This window comes from Rhodamnia argentea, chromosome 1 (genome assembly GCF_020921035.1).
Source record: "Rhodamnia argentea isolate NSW1041297 chromosome 1, ASM2092103v1, whole genome shotgun sequence".
NCBI lineage: Eukaryota > Viridiplantae > Streptophyta > Magnoliopsida > Myrtales > Myrtaceae > Rhodamnia > Rhodamnia argentea.
Genome location: NC_063150.1, coordinates 10,833,024 through 10,845,554, shown reverse-complemented (window position 1 = coordinate 10,845,554; position 12,531 = coordinate 10,833,024). Strand labels below are relative to the sequence as shown.

General features: G+C 39.2%; 1 protein-coding gene across 1 annotated transcript; it reads left to right on the top strand.

The window, feature by feature from the left end:
- Positions 1–356: 356 nt before the first annotated feature.
- On the top strand, positions 357–12,288 carry LOC115747064 (probable cadmium/zinc-transporting ATPase HMA1, chloroplastic). Its single transcript, XM_030683095.2, has 13 exons — positions 357–992; positions 1,529–1,679; positions 1,759–1,943; positions 2,213–2,359; positions 2,829–3,024; positions 4,143–4,255; positions 4,681–4,922; positions 6,557–6,662; positions 9,401–9,565; positions 9,850–10,066; positions 10,946–11,133; positions 11,241–11,327; positions 11,866–12,288. The coding sequence occupies exons 1-13, from the start codon at positions 477–479 to the stop codon at positions 12,043–12,045; spliced, it is 2,493 nt and encodes an 830-aa protein (XP_030538955.1). The 5' UTR covers positions 357–476; the 3' UTR covers positions 12,046–12,288.
- The last annotated feature ends 243 nt before the right edge of the window (positions 12,289–12,531 follow it).

The following is a 12,531-nucleotide window of genomic DNA, read 5'->3' as shown; positions in this document are numbered from 1 at the left end:
TGTTAGAGATTTACAATTAAATTTTTTTGGGGCTAGCTAAGTATATTAAATTTGGAGTAATCGAATATATGATTTAAGTATATTTATTTTTTATAGATTTATATTTTAACCTTTAATTTGTTAAAAATACTTAAAATCGATCTCGTATGCGTTAAGATGTAGGATTCGCTTGTAATTGGCGTGTCTAAGTACTGATCACGTATCAATCGCATTTTGGAGAGTGTAACTATTCAACATGCGTACGACACGATACGCAGGCCTCGAAGAATGTCGGAACTTCCTAAATGGCACGTTGATGATGATGTGGCAGAGCAAACAATGAGGACATGGTGTTGATAGTATCACCTCACTCCCCCTCCCCGTTTTGAACAAAACGAGCGAGGCCTGATTCCAACTGACGTGCCAACCTCCTCCTCCTCCTCCTCCTCCTCGTTCCACTTCAGTTCATGGCCTGAGCTCTGCTCGATACTTCACCAATGGAAGCCCTCCCTCGCGCCATCAATCTGTGCAGATTCCAATCCCCGACCTCTCGCACCGTCGTCACGCAACCGCGAGTCGACGCTTCCCGTCCGCTGTTTCGCGCTTCCGGCCACTCCAGCTTCCACGATTCATTGCTGCGAGTCCGTTTCTCGGGCTGTCCTCGCGATTTGCGATCTCGTCCCGTCGCCAAAGCTGGTGATCACGACCACGACCATCACCACCACCATGACGATGACGACCCCCACCGCGACCACCATCACCACAGCCACCACGACCACCACCACCACCACGGAGGAGACGCGAAGCTGACTGGACCGCAGAGAGCGTTGGGCGAGTTCGCGAGGGCAATTGGATGGGTGGACTTGGCGAATTTGTTGAGGGAGAATCTGCAGATGTGCTGTTGCTCGGCGGCTTTGTTTCTAGCTGCTGCTGCTTGCCCTTACTTGATTCCGAAGCCGGTGGTGAAGCCGTTTCAGAATTCTTTGATGCTCCTCGCATTTCCCCTCGTCGGAGTGAGAATTTTATCTGGCTTTTCATGTTACTTGTTGGTTCGCGACCTAAATGCGCTCGAATCTTTATTGATCGAAGATGGAGCCAGTGTTCCCGGATTTTGTCCATTTCTTTGTGCTTTCCAACATTGTATGGTCTGTCGTAAACAAATAAAGGGGGAAAGTTGAAGCATTATCTGATGAATTTAATCGGATTAGATTTTTTTCTGATTACAGAACAATCATTTCCTGTGGAAGGGTTATTGAGTTATGTCATTGAAGTTAAACAACGGATATTAGCCCCGTGGAGACATGTTTTAGGTAGATTATGCTTTCTGGCTACATTGGTTTCAAAGGGAGATTTATCAGAAATGGAAAGTATAGGCCCTGAATTAGGCCTCAGCTCTTGCTGTGCTTGTTGATACACAAAGTAATACCGAATCAACTGTACTGTTGGCTGAAATTGGGGCACACTGTCTACTTCTATTCGAGTGTGTTTCTGTATTTTTCCGAAATTTATTCAACGTGATAAAGATCCCCCGTGTTGTGGTTTATCTCAGGTATCAGCTTCCCTTGATGCACTCACTGATATTGCTGCTGGAAGAGTAAACATCCACGTGTTGATGGCTCTTGCAGCTTTTGCATCCACGTTCATGGGAAACCCCTTGGAAGGAGGCTTACTTCTGGCAATGTTTAATCTGGCTCATATTGGTGAGCAGAGCTAGCTATTCTGATTCTGATGCACCTAGTACGAGTTGGAAATGTCCCATCTAATTCATATAGTTTGCAGCTGAGGAGTACTTCACCAGCCAATCAATGATTGACGTAAGAGAGCTGAAGGAAAATTATCCTGATTTTGCGCTTGTCTTGGATGTGGATGATGAGGAATCACCTAAGTTCACTGATTTAGCATACAGAAGGGTTCCTGTGTATGATGTGGCAGTTGGCTCCTATATCTTGGTTGGAGCTGGAGAGGTCAGTAAAGGCCAATTGCCTTATTCATTTTTGAATCATCATGTTTCGTCAGAATTCTTGACAAATAAATCTTGGTTAAGAGAAGCTTGACCTTTTTTGTGTATTAGTTAGTCCGTTGATTATATTTATGATCCTGAGACTTTTTACACTTCCGGTGCTTCCTGCAGTTCTCTTTTTTCTTATTGAAAGTTCATGATTTTCCTTTTGCTTTTTTTCTTTATGACTTGAAAGTTCCTGACATCTGAGAATAACGCTGGTGTCTTGGTTAGTCTGTGCCTGTAGATTGTGAAGTTCTCCAGGGTAGTGCAACCATAACCATTGAGCACTTGACTGGAGAAGTCAAACCATTAGAGGCTAAATGTGGAGATAGGATTCCCAGCGGTGCAAGGAACTTGGATGGTAGAATAGTTGTAAAGGTATGTTCAGTGTCCTACCGATAGTTTCTAATCTTTTCTGAATATGAAGCTATCTTCTTGTTTATAGTGTTATCTGCTTTTCCCTTTGCCAATTTCGGCTCTGCTTGCTTTCAAAAATTTCTGTGAAATGTGGATTCGTTGTTTTATGACCTTAAGGTATAGTAAAGTGAAATGTCCTTACAAACTTGCACTTTTAAATTTGAATTCTTGGATGTTGGAGTACAAGCTGAATTGTATGACTGAGCTTTTGTTTTCATTAATTAACTCAATCTTTTATATTAGTGATTTAATCAATAACTATTGACCTTATAAATACCAGCAATTGCTATATGTACCTTACACATCTGATGACCTTTGAGTACTCCCTGGTACTTTTACAAAAGAATGTACCTACTATGATGCTGCCTATAAGGTGCTCACATGTTGTCTATGCTCTCTCTTCCTGAACAAATTTTCAACTTTCATTTAGGCAACAAAAACCTGGAAAGAATCAACACTGAGCAAAATTGTACAGTTGACAGAAGAAGCACAACTCAATAAGCCCAAGCTTCAAAGATGGCTTGATGAATTTGGGGAGCACTATAGCAAGGTGGTTGTAGTTCTATCTGTTGCAGTTGCCATCGTTGGCCCGCTCTTGTTCAAATGGCCATTTTTTAGCACCTCAGGTATGATGTCAGTGCAGAAGTATTTTTGTGAATAGTCTCCATCAAAGTCATTTTTATGCTTGTAAAGTAACCAGCTTTATTGGGTAGACGGTCATTGTTTTCATTCTGGTTGTTTATAAGTGAGGAAGTGTGGTTTTAACTAGATGAACGAGTGTAGGAAACCTCCATACAGCCTAACCATTGGTTGGCTCCTCCTTTTAGCAATTAACGAGTATTCTAGAAAGATTTTGACTATATAGGCTGACAAACTATTGTGCATGGATTTTTTCTGGTTCTGAAATTCTCCTGCACATGATTAATAGTTTACACTGAAAAGCAATCCCTTCTCTGTGAATAGCAAATTATCATGCTGGAAGAATAGAATGTTAAAGTAGATTATGCAAAATATTAGCTTAGGGAGATGCTGCTGTTGCATAGCTGTGCTTTATACAGCACATTTGGTGGACAAGCTATATATAGGAGTTTTGCCATTCTTGATAGTTAACATGTACGTCTTAACTACCTAAGAAGGCAGATACGGTCTTAACTACCTAAGAAGGCAGATACGCTCTCTCTCTCTCTCTCTCTCTCTCTCTCTCTCTCTCTCTCACACACACACACACCCCCGCACATGCGCGCGAGCATATCTCCTAATGCTGAGTACAACTTAGGTCACTCAATAGGAACAATTATTCTCTTTGGCTTCTCATTCTATAATTGCACGTGGAGCACTGAGTAAGGATGCACACACATATTGTCATTTCCTGAAATTGGGCCTTTCCAACCTGGGAATGATCAATTTGGGCTAATGAGTGTTCATCGTTGAAGAATGTATCCAATCGCTTGATTTAGTTGAAACTTATTCCACCTTAATTAACGGAACTGATCATTAAGACCACACTAAGTAAATCCAAGTATGAGAAAATATCTCTATAGAAACTTGGAATGTTCTGACTAAATTGAGGAGATCATTACAATTTTTATGAGGAGTATTAATCAGCTATAATCGATTATGGGTGGAATTAGAAAGGCCTTACTCTCGGGTCATGACTCTTGAGAGTCCTCAGATAACCTCTTTCTCTTACAGCAATGTTACAATTGCACTTTTAATTCTAGCCTCCAATTTCATGATCATTCAGATTGCCGAGGGTCAATATATAGAGCATTGGGCCTTATGGTAGCAGCATCGCCCTGTGCCTTAGCTGTAGCTCCGTTGGCCTATGCTACTGCGATTAGTTCCTGTGCAAGAAAGGTACTTGTCAACTAACTGCAATAGCATAATTTCCTTTCCTGATTAAATGTTGGCTCTTCGTTTCTGTTTAGTACAATTACTGGTAAATTCTGGACATTTAGAAATTTTTTATGACCATCATGACCTTATGCTTGGCATATTTGAATATGGTATTCTCATTATGTGTGAAGTCACTATCTTTTGGCCAAATATCTTAAATTAGGTGCAAAGCTCAACAGATCTTCAAACGTAGGTTTATATACCCTTTCATAAGATGCTTTGCACATGTTTGCATTAAACAATACAGCATTATATACAGTTCTGTGCCTTTACCTCTTTAAGAGTCTATTTTTATAACAGCCACTTCTCGTCACCTGTATAAGTGGGAGAAGTACGTAAGTTGCTCGTGATTTTGGTAATGTCTAATACCATCTCAATTTTACTAGGGGATATTGCTGAAAGGTGGGCACGTCTTGGATGCTCTAGCTTCTTGCCACACTGTAGCATTTGATAAAACTGGGACCTTGACAACTGGTGGGCTAATGTTCAAAGCAGTAGAACCAATTTATGGTCATGAAAAAAGAGAAGATGAATCAAAAATTGTTTCTTGTTGCAATCCAAGCTGTGAACAAGAAGCTCTTGCTGTAGCAGCTGCAATGGAGAAGGGTACTACACATCCTATTGGAAGGTACTTTGCTTGATTTTCGTGTTTTTGCCAGACTTCTGGCTATATGAAGCAGCTTTGTGTTGAATGTTGACATTCTTTCCTTACAGATATTCCTTCTCGGAAACGTACTGTGGAATAGCATTTGTAGTTGCTGTTCTTTAATGTGCTAATGCTAAGATATATGACAGAGGTCAGCAATATCTTAAAAGAGCATAATTTGGATAGCAAGGTTTTTTACAGTTAGTTGATCAAATATGAAGAGCCCAAAGTTCTAATTGATTAGGCATAAGGATGTGAATGATCGAGGTTGCAGGCTATGAATAGACGTTTGTTAACATTTATGGTGGGTTCATTGCTGGATCTTACAGATTGGTGACATATGGTTGTAATCTGTAGAAGCGGTTTAGAACTAGTGTATTGCGGATTTTTTAACATATGAGCAAGGTCATAAGTTTCTTTGCATTTCACCCCTAGATTACCAGCTGTGAAGTACCAATTGAGTCTTCAAGCAATAAAAAAGGGTACCAATTGAGTCTTCGAGCAATAAAAAAAGGTACCAATTGGGTCGAAAGAGCAAGATTCTTATAAGGTTTCAGGAGTGGCTTCAGCAGATTGAAGCACCTCCTTCATTGCAGAGTTTGAAAAGGTCAAAACCATAAAGAGGATATCTTTTGGACAGGATCTTAGGATACTGGTCAGGTAAAATGTGATGGATGGATCAACAGCCATTATTTTATTGCTAAAAAAAATCTCAGCGTCCTCATTCAATCATAAGAAAACAATTTCTAGAGTATTCCCTTACATGTTTCTCATCATGGCATTCATGTATAGGAGTCGTAGTAATCGAGTGCTACTAAGTGGACAATCCAGATCAATGAAGGAGGGTAGAAGATATATACTTCATTATCTAGTTTGATAGTCGAGGTCTGACTAAAATTCCATCTTCAGTGAATAATGTCCATCATGTACACGTATGAGCATCACCGACTTTATTTCTAGTTGGCTGTAACGGGAGGACGTCTGTAAATCTACCACTACTTTTATGTGCTCAATTGCAATTTTCTGACATTGTAAAATGCACTAGAGTGAAAAGATCCATTTGGTGCATCGGACATGTATATCAGTTCCCAATAATAAGATTGCTGCATTATTATGAGAGATGACAAAAAAATATTTTGCATAGCGATAACTAGAACACCAGCGACGTGATTAATACGGCCATGTTCCACTCCTGACACTGAGCAGAACCCTGATTGTCTTTTTCTCTATGCTCCTGTAAACTCTATGACGTTGGAGTTCCTTTGCTCTGGGAATAGTTTTCCTGAACATGTGTGTCCGAGAAAAATTACTTATTGTGCATGGGCTGCTGCTACACTTTGTTATAAAAATTATTTGTAATAAGTTTGTTGACATTCAATAAATAGCTTTCATTCTTTAAAGCCTCCAATTAGGCTGTTGAAGATGACTACACATCCTTGTTCAAGAGGAAAAAGTACTCTATTTTAGTGTTCTATACGGCTATAAACAGTGGTTCTATTGGTCTGAAATATGAAATTCCTTGTATTTTGATTGAAGTGGTGTGCTTATTGTCTCTGAATATTTATTTACACTTTTTGCTCTACTTAGAAAGAACTCGCCTTTCTCGTTTGTTGCAGAGCTGTCGTAGATCATTGTGTGGGGAAGGACCTTCCTTCCATTTCTGTAGAGAGATTCGAGTATTTTCCTGGTAGAGGTCTTATTGCCACTCTGAACAATACTGAGGTAGAATTTCCAGAGACACCGAATTTTTTTATTGCAAATTTTTGCTTCATAGTTTCATTGTTATTTTGTGCATTCTCATTCTATCCCCCCCTTAGATCTGTTAGAAGTGTTAATAGTGGCAGCCACATGGATTGAGTTTTCCTCTAAGTAAATGCCACATGGTTGAATTCTGTGGTATATTCAAGAGGATGTCTTAGCTATGAGTTTCTTCAATCACGGCAGTCCTACTTCCTGCTGGTTTGACACTAATTTGTCGTCAAGGGTAAGATTATAGTATATAACTGACAGGGACAGAAGTTTGAGAGGTCAAGCCTCTGTAGGATTAATTAATCCCAGAAGACCTCAGCTTCTCTGCAGATTCTAGGGTGCATCAATTCTAATGGACGAACTGTCGAATAAGAGGTCAAGCCTCTGTAGGATTAATTAATCCCAGAAGACCTCAGCTTCTCTGCAGATTCTAGGGTGCATCAATTCTAATGGACGAACTGTCGAATAAGAGGTTTTAAGTTGTCAACACCATGTTATTATGCTGCGTAATGTATGAGGTAAAATAGCCATATACTATTTGTATGGCTGTAGGACAATCCACTTCATATATGGAGATTGCACAGAAGAATTTGGTTTCCTTTGTTGAAGTCAGTACAAATAGTTTTGTTCAAGAGTTCCTTTTCCTAAGAATTGATTCGTTTTGCATAGGCATCTCCTAGTACACTCATAGACTCTCGAGGATAAGTACCAACTATTTAGGCATCTCCTTCAATATTCAAGTATCAAATACATCTCATTGTAATGCGCAAAATGCTCCTGGGTCAAGGAGCAGTTGCATCAAATAAATCTAAATGATTATATTTGGTGAAATCAGTTTATGTACGTTCTAGTACCATGGTTTCATCCTATAAATGTCCTATGAGGAATTCCCTGCAATTTTGATACTACTTGTCAACTGGATTAGTTCAGAACATGAGAACTGCCACTACTTCAGCATTTCTGAGTGGCTCTCACACAGCTTGAAGTGGCGCTGAACCAACAGCTTCGTGAGGGCTTGAAAGGTTAGAAATTGCGAAAGCAGTTAGGTTATAAGGAAATTAATGAATGATAATGGGAAGCAACAAAAGTTGACATTTTTTGAATGACTTATGAGCTAACCACTGATTAGACCACTCTGCAAGCTGTTGCGTAAGTATCTATTTACTGTTTAACATGACAACTGGTGCCAGCTGATGCATTGGTCGTGCTGGTCGTGCTATTTTTAGTCTAAGTACCCTGGAATTAAGCTATAGTCCATCTAGAATGAACTTGAACTCGTTAAACCTTACTGGTGGGTTGCATGAGCTTTGCTCCAAAATACTTCCATAATGCCCGTTGGCATATTTCTCTGCTTCCACAGGAATCTCTTCATACTACACTTCAAAGCTTCAGTATGTTTGTGCCCTTATCCCAAAAAGAATTTCACGAGCACAAGTTGAGGGTCATATTTCATACTAAAGAACAAACTTTGAATCCTAAGAAAGTTTAGCTAGTCAAATGCTTGGCTTTATGAGGTCTAGAGCTTTCTAATTGTCTTACTTATAACTGTGTTCATTTGATCCTAAAAGAACTTCACAAAGTTTGGAGTATAAGTTGAGGGCCATAGATCATTTTAACGGAGAAACTTCCAATCTTAAGAAAGTTTGCTCTAATTGGATCAGATGCTTGATCTTGTGAGGTTTAGAGCTTTCAAGTTGTCTAACTTACTTACAATTGTTTCATTTCGATTGTAGAAGAACATCACAAAGCTTGAATCTCGTGTTTATTTACCATTCTGATGTTTTCTTCAATAGATCTAGTCTGATGGAAAGTCCAAGCAAAGTTATCCTTGGAAATCTATTTTCGATCTTTATGCTCATTTTTATCAATTGTGTTGGCAGAAGAGCACAAAGGATGGTGAAAATTTGAGCAGGCCATCCTCACTTTGTTATGATTTTCAATCATCTTCCTAAACATTCATTAACAAGCCAAACAACAGCCATAGATGATTTCGACCTAGACTTGGAAAAGCCTACGATTGTGTCAGCTCGAACCTTTCTGGTTTTGGCCGTTAGTTTATTGGGAGGAAAGAGTTTCCCTCTCTAGTTCTCACTTCTGAGCTTGATCATAATTACAGTATTATATGTTTCTCAATCAATTATTTTCTGGTGACTATTGCCTATTATATATGTTGATGGGCTAAGTGTGGGGTTCTTAACATTCACATTGTGCTTGATTCAAGCATTTGTTTTTTGAGAGCCAAACTATTTTGGTTGGCTTAGTCAAACTGAAAGTTTTCGTCTGCAAAATATGGTGATCCAGGACACTGATCTGCAGATTTGCAGCTGGTAAACATTTATTATGAATACAAGCTTTCTCCCAAATGTTATCAGCTCTAAAGAACCTCTACTTAATGGATATTTTCTCGGCAACTTTGTTCATCTCAAATTTTCGCTAGCATAATCAAATGAGATGCGGTTTATTGTCCTAGATGCCTGCTTGAGCAATGTACAATGGCGTGAGTCCCATAACACTGCCATTTTCTTCCATTGCAACATGATCATTTTGTTCATTGAACATAATGTAAATTCTATTCGTCTGCCTTTATATGTTTCATGTCAGTTTTCATCACATGGCTGATACAATGAACCCTAGATTGAGAGTGAGTTGTCTTTATCCCTTAACTTGCTTTTCACTGATATCAGATTGTGTTTCTCTTTGTTTCACTATAGGCAGGAAGTGGACGTGGCAAAAATTTGAAGGCGTCACTTGGTTCCATCGACTTTATAACTTCATTTGTTAAAGCTGAAGATGAATCAAGGAGGATAAAGGAGGCTGTTAGCGCATCTTCCTATGGAAGGGATTTAGTTCATGCTGCTCTTTCTGTTAATAAAAAGGTAATGCTCAAGTGATGCTGGTAGTCCTCTTTGTGCAAGTAAAATGTGTTTACTTTCAACCTAGTTTTCCAGCTAACGTTGGGTACACTGGTGGGTCTACATATATACCATAAATTGGAAATGGATGTCTAAGATGCTGGGATACATGTTGGCACCTGCCACCCATTCTTTGAATCTGACTAATGTAGCTTGTAGAGATACATATGGATTGAAACTACGCGTTTGATAGCCCTAGTTTTGGCAAAATTGAAGTACTATACTGATCTTGCTAATAATTCATGTAGATAACACTTATTCATCTCGAGGATAGACCTCGGCAAGGGGTTGCAGAAGTGGTTGCGGCATTGAAGAATGAAGCCAATCTGCGTGTAATAATGTTGACTGGTGACCATGAGTCAAGTGCATGGAGAGTAGCAAATTCTGTAGGTATTGGTGAAGTTTATTGCGGTCTGAAGCCTGAGGATAAGCTTAGTTATGTGAAAAGCATCCCAAGAGATACAGGTGATCTTCCAACCTGAAATCACTCTTCATGGATGATGAATATTGTGGTTTTGCGTTAGGTTTGTTTTTGTGCTTATGGATATGTAGTTTGTTTTTCTGAGTAGCAAATGCTTTTTCTGTATTTTTCATCTCAATCTGCTAGTTATTACATTTATTCACCGGGATTCTTGAAAGATTGATATTTGTTTGTCTTGTTTTAGCTCAGATGAAACTCAACAGGAATATATAACATGCAACATCTATTGTGTGGCATTGTTAGCGTGTCTTTCTCTCCCTGAATTTTTAAGTTTATATTTCTTGGGTGAGTGCAATGTCATCCTTGGGATCCATGAGTTGGCTTTTAACTGATTATTAAGAGACATGGACTATCCAAGTCCAAAATGGACGCACATTTGGTGTTTTCTTGACACTTCAAACTGGAAAGTTTGATACATGATGTCTTGTGTTGGTTGTTTCCACTCTACTGCGAAGCATTTTTTGATGCACACTCAATTTTTCAACTGTTGGCTAAGCTCATGGAAACCATCAGATGTATATTGACCCCAAAATCAACATACTTATTTGATGATTCTTCTGTATCCACACTACGAAACGAATTAGTAGTTGCAAGTTCCTCTTCTTTATGCTTTTTCTCCGTTCGACCTATTACTCATTCTAATTGCTTGACTCAAGATACTTGCTTTCCAAAATGGAGTTGGTCCACCGGTTTCACTCCTATTGCTCGATAGGCTTTCATTGTGCTTATTGGAATACCTGGTTTAGTTTCTCCATTCCTTTTGCCTCTCGATTTGTTCTCGGGGATAAATTTTGATTCTTCGTTCATGATGTGTTTGCCCAGCATGTCACTGTTAGATAAAGTATTTTAGAATTTGTTTACAGGGGGAGGCCTTATTATGGTTGGTGAGGGTATTAATGATGCACCTGCTCTTGCTGCTGCTACTGTGGGCATCGTGCTTGCTCAACGTGCTAGTGCAACTGCTGTTGCTGTTGCTGATGTGCTGTTGCTGCGAGATAACATATCGGGTGTTCCATTCTCTATTGCCAAGTCACGGCATACGACATCCCTGGTACTTTGATGGATTATCGTTTATTCTTGTCTATGTTTTCTAAGAATGTTCGTCCCTTGTACCTGTTTGGACATCATGTCATGGATTCTTACAGTATCTATTTGCAGGTTAAGCAGAATGTGGCTCTTGCTTTATCTTGCATATTTTTGGCCTCCTTACCATCTGTATTTGGTTTGCTTCCCTTGTGGTTGACGGTATGATTCGTTCTGATCATTTAGTTTGAGCCATCTCTATGGTTCTCAATCTATCATGTGAGTTGATAATGACTGTAATGTTTGATAACAGAAAACTTCAATATGTTCTTCACCAAATTTCCTCGTATTGGTGATGGACCGGTCCATTTTGTTTATTTGTTGGGCTTCTATTGACCCTAACCGCTGCAGCTTGGGGGCATGGCGCAATTCTCTCATATTGTCAGCCCATCACAATAGGGTGCATGGTGCAATTTACACCTGCACATGGAATTGTCATTCAATTATTTCCTTGATTCTCATATGATTATTAGTTGCAGCTGGGACGGCAATGTTTCTCTTAGTTCACTATGGGCATCATAGATTTACTAACTTACTAGTACTATGTATATTTTCAATGACCATAATGCATGAGAAGAATACTTTGTGTACTTTCTTACACTGCCTCCTTAAAGTCTTCACATTGACCCAATTCACATTCCATTTGCATCTCTTGCATCTGTCCTGGGGTACCTATAACCCTGTTTCGATTAAAATGCAGGTCCTTTTGCATGAAGGTGGTACCCTTCTTGTCTGTCTTAATTCCATTCGTGCCCTTAATGACCCTACTTGGTCGTGGAGGCAGGATTTGTCGCACCTGCTTGGTGAACTGAAAGGAAGATTTGAGACCTGGTTGAAATCAAACCTCGACTCCACCATAATCCAGGCTACGCATTTGTGAAGTTCCTTTAACTAGTTGTTGTTTCATTGCTCATCATCTACTTGTGGATTCGAACATGAAGGAGCACTTGCAACATCAAAGTGTACATCCTATAAAATTAGGTGATCAGCAAAATTAGCAGCTACTAGAGCTAGTGAGCTAGTATCTTCTTTTTTTCTCCCTTTATTAATTTTATTCTTTTTTCTGTATTTTCATTGTATAGTATGAACTGTTTGCGACTAAAAGTGAAAAGATTCCCTTTTCTGTCTACGTGCTTGCACGTTATTAAACTTTTTTCAAGGAATTGAAAGAGTTGTGCAGGTCTGTAGATAAAGAAATTCAAAGAGAAGCGTATTCATGTGTAGTGTTATTCAAGCCCATGGAGGAGCAAAGGTAAGTGACAATGTTCTCTCTTTTGTCTCTTCTGTTTCTTTTTCTTTTTTGTTTGTTTGGCTTTTGCCCTTTTTTCTGGTCATAAGAAAGGAAAGCTTAACTTACAAACATCTA

What these genes read in the sequence shown, in the direction of transcription:
- LOC115747064 (XM_030683095.2), top strand. Translation starts at nt 477, where the DNA reads ATGGAAGCCCTCCCTCGCGCCATCAATCTGTGCAGATTCCAATCCCCG. An exon ending in TCGCATTTCCCCTCGTCGGA is followed by an intron (nt 993 to 1,528) that starts GTGAGAATTTTA and finishes GGTTTATCTCAG; the next exon opens with GTATCAGCTTCCCTTGATGC. An exon ending in AAGCATCCCAAGAGATACAG is followed by an intron (nt 10,067 to 10,945) that starts GTGATCTTCCAA and finishes ATTTGTTTACAG; the next exon opens with GGGGAGGCCTTATTATGGTT.